Consider the following 20,439-nt stretch of genomic DNA (forward strand, 5'->3'; position numbering starts at 1 on the left):
TCTCGTTTATAAATTCAAAAAGACCACTTTTTGTGTTGTTATCATTTACAAAGCCAGGTGTATTTATGATAACTCCTTTTTCATTTAGTTCATCCCATTGTATGCACCAGGTGTAGTAGAAGTCAGTTGTGAAAAGTCACAAGGTATCCTTACTTCAGCATCCCCTTCCGTGGCTTCCTGGTTTGAAGTTGTCACCAAATGACCCTGTGCTTCTGTAATCAGATGATGGAGTTTACAAAAAACATCCATCACATAATCTCCATACATCCAGTAGACCTTGAGTTTAGATAATGTTTTCTGTATGCATAATGCTAGATAGAAAATACTCACATTTAACTGTAGACAACATTTGAATACAATAGTGTAACTGTATGATGATCTGTATGAATTTGAAATGTGACATGTATGCCTATATTATAATCAATGGGTAATTGAATTGAAAATCACACAAATTGTATTAACGTACTGTCAGACAACGTTATACCATTATTATATATTTTACAAGACGACTGCTAAATCAGGGGTTAAATTAAGTGGAGAACGACAAAAAAATAAAATAGGTGTTGATGCATTTAGATAAGACTGATATTATTCTGATGAGAATGGTCTTTTATGAAGAATGTTTCGCTCTAAAACTATGAGTAGGCCTAATTTTAGACGATAAGCCAATTGCTGCAACTCACCCAAGAACATACTAAACCAAACATGTTTTGACTGAATTGAGTATTTGAGAATTTATATTGTATAATTTTAAAATATATTTTTTAATTGGAAATTAGTACACTAATATAAGAAAAAATAAACTGAAAAAAAATCTTTAAATTGCATAAAGACTAACCTGTTTTATCCAGTAATACTACTAGTAAATATACAGCTACAAAAGACTGAAAAAATGCCAATATACTAAAACAAAAAACCTCAGCTTTGCTAAGATAGGACTGGGGCGAACTACCACTGTATTGTATAATCAAAAACAAAATCGAAACCCTTTTTTAATTTTGTGATCTCCTAAAAGTAGTAGGCCCTATAGGCTATAACTTAATAGTTGTAGCGTATGCAAAGCCACCAAAATCACTCGGTTGTTGTTTTTTTCTCGATATTCTCTCTATGTTCCTCTCAAAATATACAAAAATCATAAAGCTGGAAATTCTTAGGTTATGCCTACTACTAGCCGTTCTGTTTATTCCAAACATAGGGCAGAATATTTTCTAAATAAACCTATTTTATACTGTGTTAAAAAATGATTTCCGATAATGGTCCAAAACACTGCTGACATTCGATTACCAAAGAATACAAGTTTGGATTACAGAGTCGATCAGGGACCTGTGTTCATAGTGTATACCAAGGAATTATGCAAACATTATTTAATTTATACAAACAAGTAAAATGCACCAAAGTGTATCCTTGTATCATGGATATCGATTATTCTTTTCTATCACTCCAGTAGTGGCACCAGCATTTCCCCGACGGTGACCGCGTGCCCCGATTGCTGAGGGAGGGGTTCAGGCAGTCTAGAACATTCGGGTTACTCATAAAGAGTTTTATATAGTCAAACATCCTTATAATACACATAGTCGACGCGAAAAGAAAATAGGCTTAAGATACAAATAGTATGAATTGATAGTATCTGTAGGCCTACGTTACATATTTACAAACGCTTGTGATACTGAAATGCACTTTCATTTTTTACATCCGCCAATGAGGTATATGTAGTCGATCGTGTGTGTTTTTCTATTTGTTTGTTAGCAGGATTACTCAAAAAACAATTAGATCTTTACCAAAATGAGAATACAAATAGATATGTGGTCAAGGAACACTCCATTAAATGTTAGAGGCAATCCGGACCACGGTCCCAATTCTGGACCAGTTTTTAGTATTATCTGCAGACCTGCTAAAGTTAAAAGATAGGACAGAATTTTCAAAAGCTGGCGAGCAGTCTTAAGGTAACAAGTAAACTGAAATTGCATTTTCTCGAGAACAACTTGTCCAAAAAACTTTTTTTTTTGTACAAGAGGCAAGAGTTATAATTTGTAATTAGTAATTTTAAAACATAATTTGATTTAATTTACAGGTTTTTTTATACGGGTAGTTTAAAAAAAACCCCTATTTCTTTTCAAATTCACCCGTTTTTGGCATTGCTTTTCTATTGTTAGTCAACTGAAACTATTGGTAGTTGAAAGGCTGGTCACATAACCATTACATCAAATTCGCATATACATGATTGTAGTGAAATTAGCCTAAATCACATTATAGTTTGCCGGAGAAATCTTATGTAGGAGAATGTTAGAGTAGGCGGAGGTAGAGTGGCTTTCTAGTTTTAAATATTGTTTTTCTGCGATCTCGCCTCTTTGGATAGAGCATTATTTATTAATTTTTCCCATCTCATAAACATATTAATATTCAACCATGAGAGTTCAACACTGTTGCGTAGCACGGTTCGTCATGAACCAATTTTATAATTGAATAAAAGAAAAACGTGTCTTTTTAGTTCGACATTTATTAGGTTATCATAATTAAAATAAGATTTAGAAAATGTTTGGAAAATCCGATAAAGCAATTGCAGCTTGAAAACAACATGGAGTACTGTACATTTTACTATACTTGCATTATTCGGTATAAGGTGTGTGTTTAGGAAACGTTTTTCCTCTCGAAAAATAATGTATTAGAATACTTTTGTCATCAGTCAAAAGTATTCTAATAAATTATTTTCCGTAAAATAGCTGTATTTTGTAAAGGAATAAATAAATGTTACTTTGATTCATTGATTGAACTCAAAGGCAATTAGCTTCTTAAAATCTAATTTGTTATTTAGTCAATATATTTTTGAATTTCTGAAAATGAACAATATAGATATCGCATATAGATTCTAATAATAGGATCTAAATACTTCCATATTATTTTAATCAAGGGCGCCGACTCATTTGAATGATGATCGTCATCGCATCATCATCATCAAACTAAAACAAATTCCGTACTAGAAATAAAAATAAAAGTTGATATTCATGAATTTCTCCTAAACTGAAATTTAATCAAACATACCATTTTTACTCATTAAAGACATTTCTATAAACAAACATCATTAAATACTATTCTAATTATAGTAAATTAATAGCACAACACTGCGCTTACTGTAGGCAAGATAAATGAAAAAATATATATTCATAAAATGCGTATACCTCATGTATCATACAAGATACGGTACATTTAAAGCAATTGTAGCAAGTACTTTACGGTATAAAGTGATAATCAATATACTAGACAACTTGCCATGACCATACCTCATATCAATTGACGAAAGCTCCATCCATCCATTAAGTAAGATTTAAATTATTGTTATGACAAACACCGTATGCAAAATGAAATAAATTTGTTCAAGCATGCAACTTCTACTGTGCATTATACTTTACATAATCCGTCCCAGTGGTGAAAGTACAGACACTTATCATACACTCTTCGGACCACATAACATGCAGTGTGGCACAGTAGATATACTGTCAGCAAATTGAAAAAAAATACATCCTAGCTAAAAACAAATCAATTTCTCACAAATATTATATATTTTTAAATGTATATAAATTCATGCTTCCCATGATATTTAAAATAAAATACTACTTAAACTACAGCATTATTAGAGATTTGTTATAAATGCATTTATGTATATTTAAAACAAGTAAACATTAATATTACTGTATTTAACCAAACTTAAATATTGTGCCACAGCACATACACAATCAGGATGGTGTGCAGATAGCAGATTATAGCTATGAGAACCAGGTGGGATCACTTCTCTGCTTTTAAAATATTCATTTTTTGTTGTTCAAATTCTAAGTAGAAATCATCTGTAGTCCAATGTTATAACCTTTTGTTTTTGAACCATATCTATAAACGCACACTATTCCCACAGGTTTTTCTATCCAATTTGTTGCATAAGCTAGGTCCGATTCTTCTGCATTAACTAGACCTAGTGGGCAAAACTGAGACCAGTGTTTACAACCATCTTCACTTAAGTAAAGAGAAAGACACTTTTCAGTTGTTTCATTCCCATGACTTGTCATTGCTATTTGGTAGAAACCATCTGTTCTTGTTGTTCGTACAATGCCACCCTAGACATTAAAGAAAGATATTATTGTTTATATTTAAATTACAAAAAAGTAGATAGGCCTAGATTTTGTTACTTAAGAAATAACATTGTAACAAGAAATACATACTGGAATATTGTTGGGTATGCCTAGCTGGCATTTTGGATGTGCTTCTGACGGATCTTCACTCCTCGCATCAAGTTGTCCACATCCTTCATTGCTGATACACTGCATACAGTCATTCAATGAGCAGATAAAGTAGATGACTTCTTTGTTTTTTATTTCAAATTTAACAATCTAATGAAATAATGTGTTTGCATATCAAACAAGGTTTTACACCAAATCTTTGATGAAATAGAACACACTTTTTTGTATGATATGATTATTACCTGTGTGTGATTTCCTAAGGTACTATCTAGTGATTTAACAGCAGTTACAATATTCCAGGTACGACCATCATCAGTACTTTTCATTACAAATACCTTTTCTGCAACAACAATTTGTCATAACAATTTCAATACAGTTTTATCATTCCCATTCTTTAACATTACTGACACTTTACTTTGGCAAGTTGTCTTACTTTCATTATTCTCTAGTTTCCAACATGCAACAACCAATTCGTTCGAATTTACGCACACACATTTTTTAATCGCTAAAAAACAAAATAAAATAGTATAGTTAGGTACAAAATTTGCTAAAAATGTTACACCATACTGCTTTGCATGCATTACTATTTTCTAGTGCATATACATTTACTTCAGTAAAACAATATCATTTTACAATATCTTTCACAATAAACCATATATGAAGAAATTAGTAAAATATATTACACGTACCACTGTAGTTGGAAAGTTGTTCTGGTTGCATCATTAATTGTGACAAAGCATAATACTCGTAAATTACCTAGCAGAACTAACAACTGTTATACAAACCAAATTATACTGACTATAAATGCCTGTCAAATCAACTTTTACATCATATGGTCCTTTCCAACTGTTTCCACTGTCATTAGTTGTCATCCTTATTATCTTCCTCTCCTTGGTGTTATTATCTTGACTAATACACATTAAAATCGCGATTCCATCTTCCTTACTTGTCACAATTGGTACTAGATTTGGAATGCTTTGCAGTAAATAGTAAATATATATTATTTTTAAATGTATTAAGAACCATCACTGTAATTTTATAAAGGTTATTAATTTAGAATAATTTCTCAAAGGTAGTTTATATAATTAAAATGTTAATAATTGTAAATATCAGTTTGTTTGTATTGCTGTATAAATAATTATCAAAAATTGTCAATTAGCCCAGGTTGGTCAACATATTTCAGACTTTATTGATTTACTATAATACTTTATAATACCTTGCATCTTCTTCTTTCACAATCACTTGTGGATGTTGCCATTGTATCCGACTCTCGTCGATAAGTGTTCCCCTGCGCATTACTACTGAGTTGTTTTGTTCACAAAAGACAAGACAATTATTGTTAATATAAATAACAGCTGGTTTCCTGAAAAACAAGAACATTTTCTTACCAAAAAAAAAAACAGTTTTGAAAAACAAAATTATGAGATTAATAATTTGTATATGAATCTCCCACATTACATAGACAATTAAAACAAAACTATTGGGATTTTTAAAAGATAGCAGATTGTAAAATCTCAACAAAATTGAGAAATTGAGGGAGAATTAAATAATATAACGGTTATGCTAGCTATCTGGAATCTAGTTTAATTCCGAATTGTCATAACATAAAATAAATGACTAATATAGTATCTAAACAAGTTTAACTATGAATAAAATACTTATTATTTATTGACAGGCAGCCCCTTGAACTAGTGTAATACAACATTTGACAAAACATGGACAATCAGATTTATTTACATATTCTACAGGCTCTTTGCCTACATGAAACAGTTCCAAAACGATTATAAAAATTTATTCCGAGTTTTGTAGATACGTTTAGAGGCAATTTATAGGCATGGGAAATTATTTTTCAACCAATCAAATTGTTTTTGTGACTAAAACAATGGGACACGACCAATATGTTGCGAAACATCGCTGTTATCTTAATCAGCTACAATTGTTGCTTTTACAGTACGTCGAATATATTCATGTTAATAATTATTCCTTTTTGTGATCCTTAGAATATTTATTGCTAGTACTTTGCAATGTAATCATAACAGCACAACAAATGATTTATTTCAAATTCAACGTGTCCTTGACAAATGTATTATAAACAATCTTTCTTTCTTCCCAAGGATAACCTCCATTTTAACATTTCCTTTTTTAAAACTATGATTAAAGTTTTATTCAAAGCTATTATTAAGATGATACCAGTTTAAACAGATATTTTATTTAAATTTACCTGTAAATGTTTCCTGGTTCAATATCAGTGAAGACATTCCCTGTAAAAAAAAGAAAACAATATTTATAATAGGTTCAATATTCTTATTTGTACCATAAATGATTTGTTTTGATAATGTACTGTAGAGCCTAATGTCAAAGGAAAATATCTTTTAATATTACAGGACACTTTTGTTTTCTTTAATTTTAATTCTAAAAAGCAAAACAAACAAACAAAGTATTGTCTTGAAACTATTTGGTATTTATAACAGTTTTTCCAGAAATATTTGGTTTCAAGAAGATTATGAACATCCGTATTTTAGGTACATTCAATCTATGTATAAGAAAACCTTTAATGTCTTTACACGTTAGCATTTAGTAAACATTTTCGTAACTAGTATTTATATTTTTAATTGAAGTTTTTAAAAGGAATATATGCTTACTGTTTATAACTTTTTATAATTATACCGTATGTACCGTACAATACTACTGAAAAGCGAAGCTCCGTAAACCATGGGTCGCGGCCCGAAGTTGGGCTGTGTATGCACAACACAATTTGTATCTGTCAATTGCGGCTACTTGTATAAATTGTGTTTGGTTATATCTAACCTGGACTACTTAGTGCATATTGTGATATCATGAATACTCGTTATTTAATTTGTATAACACAATCAATCTATGCATAATTGGCATTTGCATAGTTGGTACACATAACTAATGATTACTCTTCAGTAATTCTATTGCATTATATTTTACTAACACTTCAACAACTTACAGGCTACAAAATAGGCTTGTGGGCCGCAGCTTGAGAAATTGAAAAGTACAAACAACGTTAAAGTTTTAGTGATGTCATAAGTACCTTTATTTTTAACGTAAAACGCAGCTTACAAGAAACAGTGAAGTGTCGAGACGATGAATTTTTTTAGATTCAGATTATCTGGTCGAACACATGATGATATTGAAGGGCGAAAACGAAATTACATGCATTATATGTTAATAGTTATGGCAATTTAATTTAATATCTTACGGTTTCTAACACGACACAGTGACGATATCATGTGCGTTATAAAGGAGAAAAGCTAGATTGTGCTGATTTCCTATTTCACATTGGTCAGGAAATCAGCGCAATGTTTACCCTCCAAATAAAAACAATACAAATGCCATTTTTGGAGACGTATAGACGATATTCTTAAACCATGGTTGTGGCTAAGGTATATTTACTTCATTATGTTGGTCAATGGTATAGCTGGATGACCGGGTCACGACTTGAACCCGAGAACCGTATTTTAGTCCGTAAAATAAAAAGCGTCAGAAAGTATTTGTGGATGTGTTAACTTGATTTAAATTATTATCATAATGAAAAAGCTATAACAATATACTTACATGGTGCATACAGATTTGCTGTTATTTCATGAGTTATGTTCTTCTTACGCAGATTACATATGTACACTCCAGCATCAGTTAAAACTACCTTCTTAAATTCTAACCGTGTTTCATTAAGACCAATAGTTCCTTTGTTTGCTTCTTCTACCTGTTTTATCCTCTGCATTGATTCACTAGAAGACCTTATCAATTCCTTTCCATCAACAGTCTTCTTATACCAACGAACAACAATATCTTTATCACTTTCATATTTGCACGTTAAAACAGCATTTTCTCCAGGTGTTGTAAAACAATCATCCATGTCTTTGAAAAAATATGTAACAAATGAGAGAATAGCAAGGAAAGTAGTCACTGTTAGCTATGTAGTAGAATTATTAGAATAGATGCAAATAAACAATGTTGTATTACTCCACTTCATTTAAAAAACAGCCTTACACTTGATTAAAGTGGGAAATACTATACAGTATATAAGATTCAACTAGACATACATTTTCACTAGATGGAGAATCTAAAAAACTATTTTTCCTCAAATAATTAGGTATTTTTAAACAAAAGAGCGGGACAATCCAAGAAACCCGTAGCTCGTCTGATGCCCTTAACCAACGGACAAAAAGACAAGAAATTAAATATGATTAGTACTTGCATTTGGAAGATGGATAGATAGCATACACAGACATGACCTACTCATTGTGATAGGAGATGAAAATGAAGGGTATGGAGATGTAATGAAGAAACATGGCATTGGAAGAAAGAAGCGAAAATAAAGAAAAACTTGTCGACGGTTGCGGACGAAACAGCTTAAAAGTGATAACTGGTACAATCTTTTCACATCGAAATATACACAAATACATCTGGAAATACACAGGAGGAGTGAAAAACATCCACAATAGATCATAAAAAAATCAATCAGTAAGCAACAAAGTTCATCGATAAGAGAGTTGCTGACATCGCAAGTGACCATCTAAATCGTACGCAAATTCAATTGAAACTAAAAAGTAAGCATTAGCACAGAAGTAACAGGATTACGTTTGACACTAATGAGCTTGAACATTCTGAGAGGAGCAGACAGTCGGTGAGGAAGACGTTGGGGAAAGAAATGGAGTAACAGTATAACTGCATACAAGGAAACTGGAAAAGAAGTACTTGGCTACAAGATGCAATAACAAAAGCAAAGCATAACTAAGTACTCGTGGAAGAGAAAATTGATTGTCTTGTCTGGAATAATGGAAAATTGAGACAACAGGAAATTGAATATCTTTCAATTCAAATGCTTTAAGAAGAATCTTGAAGATCAGATGTTGTGTTTAACATAGAAATAATTAGCAAAACTAAAGTTAAAATAATTAGTGATGAAGTGTAAATAAGAATGTATGTAGAAGTAGCTAGATAGGCAATGTTCTGACAATAAATTGTATAAAATAAATAAATTTAATTGTATGCCCGCATTATCATGGATACCGGAAGGGTCGACCCAAAACAACCTGGAAAGAGATCATGTAATGAAGCGGAGTTGTGGCTTGGTGGTTATGATGCTTGGCTACCACTCCAAGGGTCCTGGGTTCAAGTCCCGTCACATGTCAGGATTTTTTCTAAGGACCTAATTACTCCACTCCCAAAGACTTGTAATAAGACTTTGTTTATGTAGAGCATCTTGTGTATATGTTTGTCTTGTGAACCTCTGAGGGTCCCTAATGATCAGCAATAGCTGGATGGATCACCCTCATTAAATATGGTTTTAAAAAAAAATAAATAAAAAAAAAATAAAGAAATAAATAAACAGAAGCTAGAAAAAGATCTGATTGGAGATAACACGTTGTAGCCTTATGGAACACTCGGCCCAAAGAGGATAGGTAGGTATAACACATTGTATGCAAATAGATAATCAGGTGTAATTAGAAAATAACAAATTGATTTGTTTAAAAAAAGAGAGTTTAATTGCATCTTGTTTTAATGTTAAAAAGGCAAAAGCTCTTTAAATTATACTTACCTCGTACATACAAATTTGCTATGATTCCATGCGTTACTTTCTCAATCTTGCCCTCTACAGATGTCATATTCTTACTCAGTTCACAGATGTACTCTCCTGCATCATCAAAAGTTACCTTTTCAAACTCTAAAGTTGATTTTGTACTGTCAAAGGTTGCTTTGTATCTTCCCTGTATTCTTGTTGCCATATTTGATTCATCAGAAGACCACATAAATTTCTTTACATCGAAAGTCTTTTTATACCAATTAACAGCAATCTCTTTATCCTCACTTTCATACTTGCAAGTTAAAACAGCCTTTCCTCCAGATTTTAGAAAACAATCATTCATGTCTTTAAAAAGTAATAAATTCAATTTTTTTTTAAACGAAATACCTGTTTTCTGCTGCATAACGCTGATTTGAAAATAGATTAAAAAATGTTTGCTAAATTTGTGCTCATAAAAAAGTGTTTCAATCATCAGTGAGTGGCAATAAACGAAAGAAACGTTAACAATACCCAATATGCAATGCGCTTAGTAGGCGGTCAAATATTTTTCTAGTTGTTATGCTACTAGAAAATGTAGGTGAATTTATGAAAACAGTAATTATAAATAGGTGTTTTTTGGCAGCAAAAATAACAGGATTAAGTGGATAAACTATTTATCATTACTTAAATGTTTGTCGTTGTACAGAAGGAGCAAAATTATAGAGTAATACACTTATCAACGTTAAGATAATATTCCATACATTCAATTTGTCTAAAAATAATTAACATCAATTAAGAATGCAGTAATATGGTATATTCAACAAACATGGAGATATAAAATAAGTACTTCCATAGTTGAATTAAACCAAAACTTGTCACAAGATGTAACTGGATAGTGTTTCAATTTGTTGTTCAGGTGTTGCTAATGTTTGCTAATATTTCTTAATACTCTTTCATGGTAAATTTGCTCATGTAGGTTATTTAACTTGGCATTATATACTTACAGCCCAGATCTACAACTTTTAAATTGCAGTTTGCCAAGTAAACAATATCCTTTTTATCTGTCACACATTTGAGGCGGTAGTCACCAGCATCAGAATGTTCAACTTTTGAAATTGTAAGATAGCCTTTCAGTGTTGCTGTATCAAAATGTACACACAATCTGCCAGAACATTTTGAACTTCCAACTTTCTTCCATTTCCCGGATTCAAATTTTTCAAAAATAACTTCATCAATATGTGGAGGATTTGACAACATATAAAAAGGAATGATAGCGTCTTCTGCTAAACAAATTATACGTTTTTCCCTTGTAAATAATGCATCTAAAACAACAAACAAATGCCATGTACGTTAAATATGTATAAGTATCTGTAAATATCAATGGTATTATTCTAAAAAGAATTAACAAATATAAATATCTTATTGTTTATTGTAAGTACTTCAACACTTTACTATTTTAATAAAACCATGATTTGTTTCTACAATATATATTAAAACACGTACGAAAACTGAATTTGCAAAATAGACTAGACCAAGACGATTTTAAATTGAACATTTGATGTTAAGCCCAAAGAACCTATTGGGGAACACCACTGGCTGGCCTTGCGCAAGTTCTTGCCTTTTAAGAGATCCAAAATGCATACGTGTTAAATTAGAGATCCTGTATTGTATTGAAATGTATTACTTTCCATACTAAACAGATCGCATACCACAACACCACACAGTACATTATGCATAGTATTGTTTGATGTGTGGTGATGTAGGATGTGCATGGTGTTTGGCAGGACTGCAACCAAGTACTAGATTTGTTTAGCTAGGCATACAAATCAACTGATCAATTACTGTATCATACTGTTTAGGCCACTAAAGTATACTTTAAAAATTACGAAATAATACCAAAACAAATTTTAATTTAGTATCTAAAATAAATGTTTAAAATAGGAATACTACAGCAAATTTCAATGCAAAAGATAAAACATTAGGTTGAGTTAAGCACATTGTTTTACAATGCATATGTATTACACACCATATCCACGTCCCTTGTTTCCCAAATCCGTAACTGTACAGTGTTAATTAATTATCTAAATAAATTACCTTTAGCTACTACTGCTAGCTTTGTAGAAGCTTTCAGATTTTTTTCTCCTTCAATTGGTTGAATTTCACATTGATACGTTCCAGTATCACCAATTATAACATTGTTTTTTTTCTTTAACGAGAGAATGTTATTTTGGTAACATTTAACTTCAAAATTAGGATTTTTAGAACAATCCTCGATTTCATCTTCTTTAATTTTCTTCCACTTGTAACCTGTTAACGGCATATCTGCTGGTCCATATATGCACTTCATTTCAAAATTATTGATACCAAGTGTTGCTGAGTACTCTGGGTTTACCATCTGTATCCCTTTAAAAATATCATGTAAATCATACATTTTGCTGTTATAAATTGTGGTTTAAACGATACATGAACTGAAACCGAGTATAACATAACCCGTTTTCACACAAAAAGATTAAATAAATATAGATGAGATAGTTTTTATATTAATAGTAGATTTATTTGGTATATTTTATAGATATAAATGGAAAATCAAAAAGTTAAAACAGATCTTGTTGTTGACCCTTGACATTACTGCAAATAAACACGTCACCATATACAAAATAAACCAAAACCAATCTATCATGGAAATTTAAAATCAATAAAAGGAGGAATGGGAACATGGGTATATACTGGTGTATTTAAAGAAATAAAAGCAGCATCACTCCTTTATTGCAAATGAGTTCGTTGAAATAGGGAATTTATTATAAGAATGTTAGTCAACTAGTGTAACATAGTAGTACACACTTTCAAGATTTATAGTATATTAACATTGGTGTACAAATACCGCTTAAAAAACTAATAAAAAATCTAAAAACACAGCAAGTGGAGGTGGGTGGTGTTCAATTAACATATTATACTGCAACATTGCATTGCAACTGATTCCCTCACTGATTTCTTTGTAACAAAAATAGGCATATTACAATTGAAGCAATACATTGGTACAAAAACATGCAAAAGGCAAATCTGAAAATTCAAATAATAAAACATTCAAAGACATGAATTAAAAAATCAATATTAGCAAATGCTACAATAGTATACAGACCTATCGTTTAAAACAAATTCCTGGCACTCGTGAGAGAAAACGAAAAAAGTCGGAATAATTTCCTATAATGCTCAGTATCTTTCTTATAAACTGATTTTGTTCCCAAACCTAACCATTTTGTTATGCTTCTCTTCGTATGACTATGCATTCATTCAATAAACTAGTAACATCACATCAATATGAAAAATGGATATTTTTATAAATTGTAAGAAAGATTTACTTGTTAAGATAGATAAAATAAAAAATAAAAAGAAGAAACAATAACACAGACCTCGGAGTGAAAAATAATAAATTAAAATAAAATTTATAAAAACTCACAATAAACAGATAAACTGCTGTGAACTGGATGTTGCTGTCTACTGCCCTCTATGTTGCAGCTGTACGCCCCTGAATCAGATTTTACAGGATTTTGAACTCTTAGGCTGATTCTTCCTCTACCATTGGTAAACACTTTAAAAGACAATTTATACACAGGTATGTCACAATCATCTTTTTTATATGCTTTTAATTTAACTAATTATTTCAAAGTTAATTAAGCAAAAAATAAAATTGACTTGTATATACTATAATATAAATAAGCTTTGAAACTTGATCAATTCTCATCAATCATCTCATCATCAATAATGTCATCATCAATTTATAACTGTAAAATTGAAAGAATGTATATTAATGTTACTTACTTGAATATGAAGTTTCAGATCTAAAGAAAAAGAAAAAGTGTAATAATAATATTTTTCAGGGAAATATATAAGATTGACTAGGTACATCCATACCATCCACATATCAGAATGTCATACAAGTTTGTTAATTTCTGGATGGTTATCGGATGATAAAAAGGTGCAGTTGCGAATGAACCTTTTAGGCATTATGGTTGAAGTACTTAATTTTGAATTACTTTGTATATAAAACCGTTTCAACAATTCCATGAACTGTTATTTTCACAATAAAATGAAATCATATATCCTGACAGATCCTGAACAGGTAAAAGCCATGTACAAAGAAGCAACCCATTTTAATGATTACAAAATCCAGTACAAAAACATTACAAATTCAAGCAGGCAAACTTATACACTACAAAAATATAAGAAACAAGAATATTTAAAGAAAGAACTGCATTTGAACGATTGAAATGAAATGTAAAATATACAGGGTATGCTTATACCCAGTGGTGTAATTTTATTAAAACAGTAGCCATGATTTTTATATTATGCTTGTGAAACCATTAAGGTATTTATTAGACCTCTTATATTAAATGTACCCTGTTAAAACAAGTTTAATAATTTTATAATCTCTTCTAGCTACTGAAAAAATTATATAGATAATAATTTGCAAAGCCGCAGTGCTTTGATAAAAGAAATAAAAAATCAAGTTTAGAGTTAAAAATGCCAATTTCAAAGCCGTCTTAAAATGAGCAATTGAAGGAACCTGACGGATGGATATACGGTAAACCGTATTTTGCGCTATACAACTAATTTAAAACCATTAACCATTAATCAAATATTTCATGTATGTTATGATGTTTTTCCAAAATAATATCAAATATGTCATTAACGGCCAGTTGCGACCATACATTATAATAATTATCGATCTATAATTTCTCCTGTTTCATATATTTTGTTGTTGTTATATAATATATATATATAATTGTTATTGTGCTACATGACTATGTTAAAAATTAATAAGCATTTTCTTATCAGTGGGTGGATAGATACAAACAAAAATATTATCAGATGACTAAATATAGGTAATAAAATTTGAATTTTAGCCTACGTTTCTGGTGTTTTTATTCAACTTCAGATTTTTATTTTCATGCTATAGCAAACATTATCCATTGTATACCCTACCCATACTTTTTTTTATTGCACTATTTTCATTTTATAGGGTTCTCCGGACATGGGATTACATTGGTTAAACTACCTAACTATAAATATAAATAAACGGAACCCTTTAAGAACAGAATTATCATATGTGATAATAAAGTAGAATAGTGAACATTATAGCAGCATAAAAATGAATGTACGTGTAGCTTAAAACATGAACAAAAACATAAATGTTTTTAAACATTGGTTCAATTGAAGTGATTGTAATGTTGATGAGTAAAGACACCATGTGATTAAGCAATTTAAACAAAATAAAATTTGCTGGAAATTGATTTATAATCTACAAACCATTACCTTTGTTCGTCTTTCCCTACAACAAAAGAAAACAAGAAACAAAACATAAACAGTACATTATTGAAACATAGCTATGACATGATAAATAAATATTTTGATAGAATTACAAGTTTAAAGAAATTATGTGTCAAGATTCATTATTTTGCTGCATAAAATATGATCAATTTAATTTCTTTTTTAGACATTGTTAAAAAAAAAAATTGAAAAAAAATAATAAAAACTTGTAAAATTGACCTAAAAAAAGGAAAACATGTATTATGTGGTGTATAGACAGTGTTCTCTAAAAAGAGTATCTTTGTGTGCATGTTTGGGCTGTGAGAACTTTGTGTACATTTAAAGTAACTAAAATGCAGTTTTTCAGATTCCGAGTCAATTATAAATAAGTGTAAAATTCTGCTGCATTTTGCATTAAAAAATGTAAACTGACTGCATTTCTGCTAAATGTGTGCTCCCAAATAATCATTTAAATTAGTGGTTGGTTATTGACAAAAAGGTTAACATTACCCAAAATGCAATTTTCAAGTTATTTTGGTTTGTTTAAATGCCGTTCTATCCCTTTGGTGTTTTAACCATTATTGTTTACGCTGCCATTTAACCGGTAAATTAACAATTGTTCCTGTTTCTGCTGCCAAGAAATTAAGGGTAATTATTCACACAATTATTAATCGGTTATTGTTTCGCAAGATTATAAGTGGAACATTTAAATATAATATTTTTATATTGCATACAAATTAAAAGAAAAGAAATAATAACAATTATATAATAATTAACAATTTCTGGAAATAAACATATCTGAATCAAGTGAAACAACAATAAAATTAAACAAAAATAAATTATTATTGTGGATACAACAACTATATACCTTTCCTGACAAGCTTTCCGTGTGACATTTCCATATATGGTGTTTGCTCCTCATTATCTATTATTCTTCCTGAGGTACTGACTTGTAAATCAAGATCAGCGTATTGAATCTCTTTCTATGATTTATCATAAACTAATTAAGACATATTCTTAACAAAGTACAAACATATACATACAAATATACACAAACGTTGCACCAGAAATAAATTATATAAACAAGAAAAGTAGTTAAGGATGTACTGCATAAACTTTATCAGCTTTCAGTTTCTAAAGGACTCAATTGCAATATCATTTTCATTACCATTCTTGCGATTGTTGATATAAGACACAATAGGGATCATATAAACACAATCGCTTGAAAAGGTGTTGGCAATATGTTTGCTTTGTTTTAGCACATAGGGTGTGTTTAAGTCTTCATACCTAGTAGGGGAAGTGTATTTGTAAACCGTTCATCTAAACAGAGTATTTTTTAAAACTAGAAATACCTTGGACTTTTCTTCTTCAAGTTCAATCTGTGTTGTTCCTATAGCGGCATAAAAAAGCCAATCAATTAAAAGCCAAAGCAGGATTAAATATATTCAGTGCATGGTCAACATTTATGTTAGAAATTAAATTTGCTTTAAAATGCATTTAAAATAGTTTAATAAGTATAAATTCTGACAATTAAAAAAAAATAAATATGTTTTAATTATGCGTTCTAAAAACTAAAACAATATTATTTGAAAATAAAATTAGAAATTATGCCACAAAGTTAATACATACATCAGAGCATGAAATATTAAAACAAACAAATCAATCCACTCCGTTTTTAAAAATAAAAAATAAAATATGTTAGGTTGATTAAACTGTGCCATATCTAATTGAACACAAAAGTGTGTAGAAGTAGTTATTCACAAGATTGAGCTGACCATTAAAAACAATGCAATAATTATATACAAAATACATTTGTTCAAAAGGCAGAAAGGTTATTCATGTATTCGAATTTGTCAGGCTTTTCCTTTGTATTCTGTTCATTTTACAAAATGTAAAACTAAAATTTAAACTTGTTTAAGTTGTCACTATCAGGCCTAATATTTGCAATTCATTTTAAGCTATTTGGGATGTTGGAAGACTTTTAAAAACATAATTTATATTCATTTTTTAACAAATTTATTTTTGTGTCATAAGAGAGTATGTTGTATTACTTCTACAATCAAACATTTTGAGAAAATAATAATCTTCCAAAAAAATACTGGTGCAATTCAACAATGATAAGGACTGAGTAAAAAGAAATGATAGAAAATATCTATAAATTTTAAAAAGAATTTTATCAACTCAAGTGGTTAGCCAAAATGTACTGTACAAATACAATTTTTTGTATTTCAATTTACTTTTACTTGTAAACTTCGTATCTCTATTATAATATATATATTATATATATACGTTTAAATTTACTGTAGCTTTATATATAATTATATTTTTTAAAATATTTTTCACTTTAACTTGTAAATGGGCCATTCTGAAAAGCAGCACTATGTTAGGCCTACTAACAATTCAATTAGCCTAAGTCAAAAGAAGAAAAAAAAATGTTCCTGATAATATGAAATCCAAACAATAAAAATATCAGTTTATCAAAGCATTATATTCTTCTTTTCTTATGATTTTGAAATAAACACAAAATCAGTGTCTTTAAATTTTAAATACAACCATAATACCTTTCCTGACAAGCTTTCCGTGTGACATTTCCATATATGGTGTTTGCTCCTCATTATCTATTATTCTTCCTGAGGTACTGACTTGTAAATCAAGATCAGCGTATTGAATCTCTTTCTATAATTTATCATAAACTAATTAAGACATATTCCAAATAAATTACGAAAACATATATTTTATCATATAAGCAAAGGAAGTATCTATGGACTGGAACAACTTTATCGACTTTCAGTTTCACAATTAGTATATACAATAAGTAAATGAACACAATTGCTTTGATAGATGTTGTCTTTCACGTGTTTGATTACAAAATAGGATTTACTTTTCTCAATAAGAACAGCCTCCTATCTCCCTTCAAATAAGCATTTTCTAAAAAATGATTAATACCTTGCATTTTTCTTCTTTGATTATACTATCTGATGTTCCTAGTGGCATAAATATAATAATAATAAAAAAAATTAAAACCAATGAACGCATAGGAATTTAGGATTGATATAACAAAAAAAACATTGTGTATGGTACATAAGGTATGTCTGACAAAAACTAAAATCCTTCCAAAACGTTAAAATATAGTTTGGTAAAATTTAAAAAATATCAATTAGAACTAACCTATGCAACAAATTAAAGTATAGCTATTATTATACGCAAATAATTATAAGTGAATATACAAAAAAAACTGGGTAAAATAGATTCACTGTCAAATTGTTTTCATTATTTTCAAAATGCAATACAAAGGTAATGTGGAAAAAACATGATGATGAGAAAGACTATTTGATGCATATTTGGTCAGTTGGTTTTGGTTTTGCACTCAATCATAATAAGTAGCCTAATTTAGAAGGATAGGCCTATAATCTACACAAAACGCATTAACGAAGTTTAGATAGACAATAGCAACAATGATGGAAACAAATTATATAAATTAATAGACACAGAAGAAATTCTAAACTACCCGGTGATATACTGAAATCGAATTAATTAATTCGAAACGATACAGATGAGGAAATCTGTGACTATGAGGAAAAGTCGCCTCGACCGACATTTGAAACCGAATTCTTCTGCTTGATATACAGATGTCTCAACCATTAGATCATGGAATTGTTCAAATGTTCAAATATTTTATAAATAATTAATAAATATCACCAGAATATTTTCTGCCACGTTTCACTTGAGCATAAATGACAGGTTTTTCAAATGGCATCGAAAGACCAGATGGATTGACTACTTCATTCTGTGAAAATGTTTCCATATCGATATTATTACAGTACTGTACTTTAATTAGACGTTATTTTGTGTGGCCTCTTGTAATGTAGAGATAAAAATATAAAGATAAAATAATGAATTATAATGTCATAAGAATGTAATTATATAATACAAATTTCTACTGAAATTTATAGCAAGTTTAGACACATGTCATTTGATTTTTTTTTATTATTAATATATGAGAAAACATTAAACTATTAAAGCAATTTCTACGGTGTTTTTACAATGTGAATCAAAACTTCATAATAAAATATAAATAAATAAAATAAATAAATAAAAATATTATTAGTATGCACATATTGGTAAAATTGCAGATTTTAAAGAAAAAACGAAAGCTTACTGTATGACTGTTTTCGATATCTCTTCCTTTATTTAAAAAAAACACATAATTTTATATTGATATAATAATCCTGTATTTAAACTATTAAAATTACCTGGTAATTTAAAAGTATTCACTCATTGAATGAGAAACAATTAAGAAGAAGTCGGGTGGCAAGAAATAAATTGTTTTTATAGAGCATGCTTTCAAATATTGTAAAAATAAATGTATAAATTAATATACAACACAACAACGTATTTCTCAGACAGTCCTACAATTTACGAAGCATAATATTGTTACTGTATTTTATCACTATATTAATTGTGGGTGTTGTATTTTTTTTATATATCTGGGGGTATTGATTTGGTTATACATGTTACCATTACACCCACAAAAATAAACGCCTTCCCTGAATAAACCTTTAAAAAAACAGGCCTCCTGAAGTAAGAAAATACTAAATACATTCAACTCATCAAAACTGATGTATATACTACACTACATTTTACTTCTCCACTAAACTTTGGAACCTCAGGACAAGTTAAGTAGAAATTTAGAAATTACAAAATGAGTGTACATTATAATTATAAAAGATATCCCCCTCAATAGATAGAGGTTTTCATTAGTATTCTTTTTATTCTTTCTTTTAAGGTTTTGCATTTTACTATATACTGTACTGTCTGTTTGATTCCCAAACCTCAAAATCATTAAAAGATAAACGATATTGGACGGGCAACGACTATGTTTGATTTGTTTAAATTATATATAGAAGTACTAAAGAAACAATATTAGCATTTACCTTTATCGTCTGTACTTTCACCAGATGCTTCTTGATGTCTTGCTAGAAGTTTACTATCTTCATTATCATCAGGAATTGTCTTTGAAAAAACAGTGTCAAATCAATGAATAGCTATCACATCAACTATGTAATTGTAGTCTAATATTACAACATTTTTTTGCTTCTTTTACTAAAATTAATCGTATAGGAAATCAACATTTACAAAGTCTCCAACCCTTCATAAATAGTTTAGGTTGAAATTGATTATCCTGTTGATTACGATCAGGTTACCACATAAATCCAGTTTAGATCCTGTTTTCCACAAGAAAATAAATATTTACGGGAATAGAAAATGCCAGCTTATGCCAATACCATCCTGCAAATAATTAAGTTCTTTGAATTTTTCAATTCAATGAAATTTCAAGTTTCACTAGTTTTTATTGAATATTATATATGGCGA

At 29.7% G+C, this 20,439-nt stretch overlaps 1 protein-coding gene across 1 annotated transcript in view; it reads right to left on the bottom strand.

The window, feature by feature from the left end:
- Positions 1–20,439, bottom strand: part of LOC144835436 (uncharacterized) — a 200,910-nt gene that overhangs the window by 172,128 nt on the left and 8,343 nt on the right. The window contains exons 6-17 of the mRNA XM_078690521.1: positions 20,001–20,079; positions 16,419–16,456; positions 15,935–16,049; positions 15,073–15,088; positions 13,579–13,598; positions 13,217–13,348; positions 11,854–12,162; positions 10,771–11,081; positions 7,809–8,109; positions 6,448–6,487; positions 5,443–5,589; positions 5,026–5,201 (exon numbers count right to left, since the gene is read on the bottom strand). Of these exons, the coding sequence (XP_078546647.1) occupies positions 5,026–5,201; positions 5,443–5,589; positions 6,448–6,487; positions 7,809–8,109; positions 10,771–11,081; positions 11,854–12,162; positions 13,217–13,348; positions 13,579–13,598; positions 15,073–15,088; positions 15,935–16,049; positions 16,419–16,456; positions 20,001–20,079 (1,684 nt within the window). The remainder of the gene's footprint in view (positions 1–5,025; positions 5,202–5,442; positions 5,590–6,447; positions 6,488–7,808; positions 8,110–10,770; positions 11,082–11,853; positions 12,163–13,216; positions 13,349–13,578; positions 13,599–15,072; positions 15,089–15,934; positions 16,050–16,418; positions 16,457–20,000; positions 20,080–20,439) is intronic.

This window comes from Antedon bifida, chromosome 2 (assembly GCF_963402885.1).
Source record: "Antedon bifida chromosome 2, ecAntBifi1.1, whole genome shotgun sequence".
Classification (NCBI taxonomy): domain Eukaryota; kingdom Metazoa; phylum Echinodermata; class Crinoidea; order Comatulida; family Antedonidae; genus Antedon; species Antedon bifida.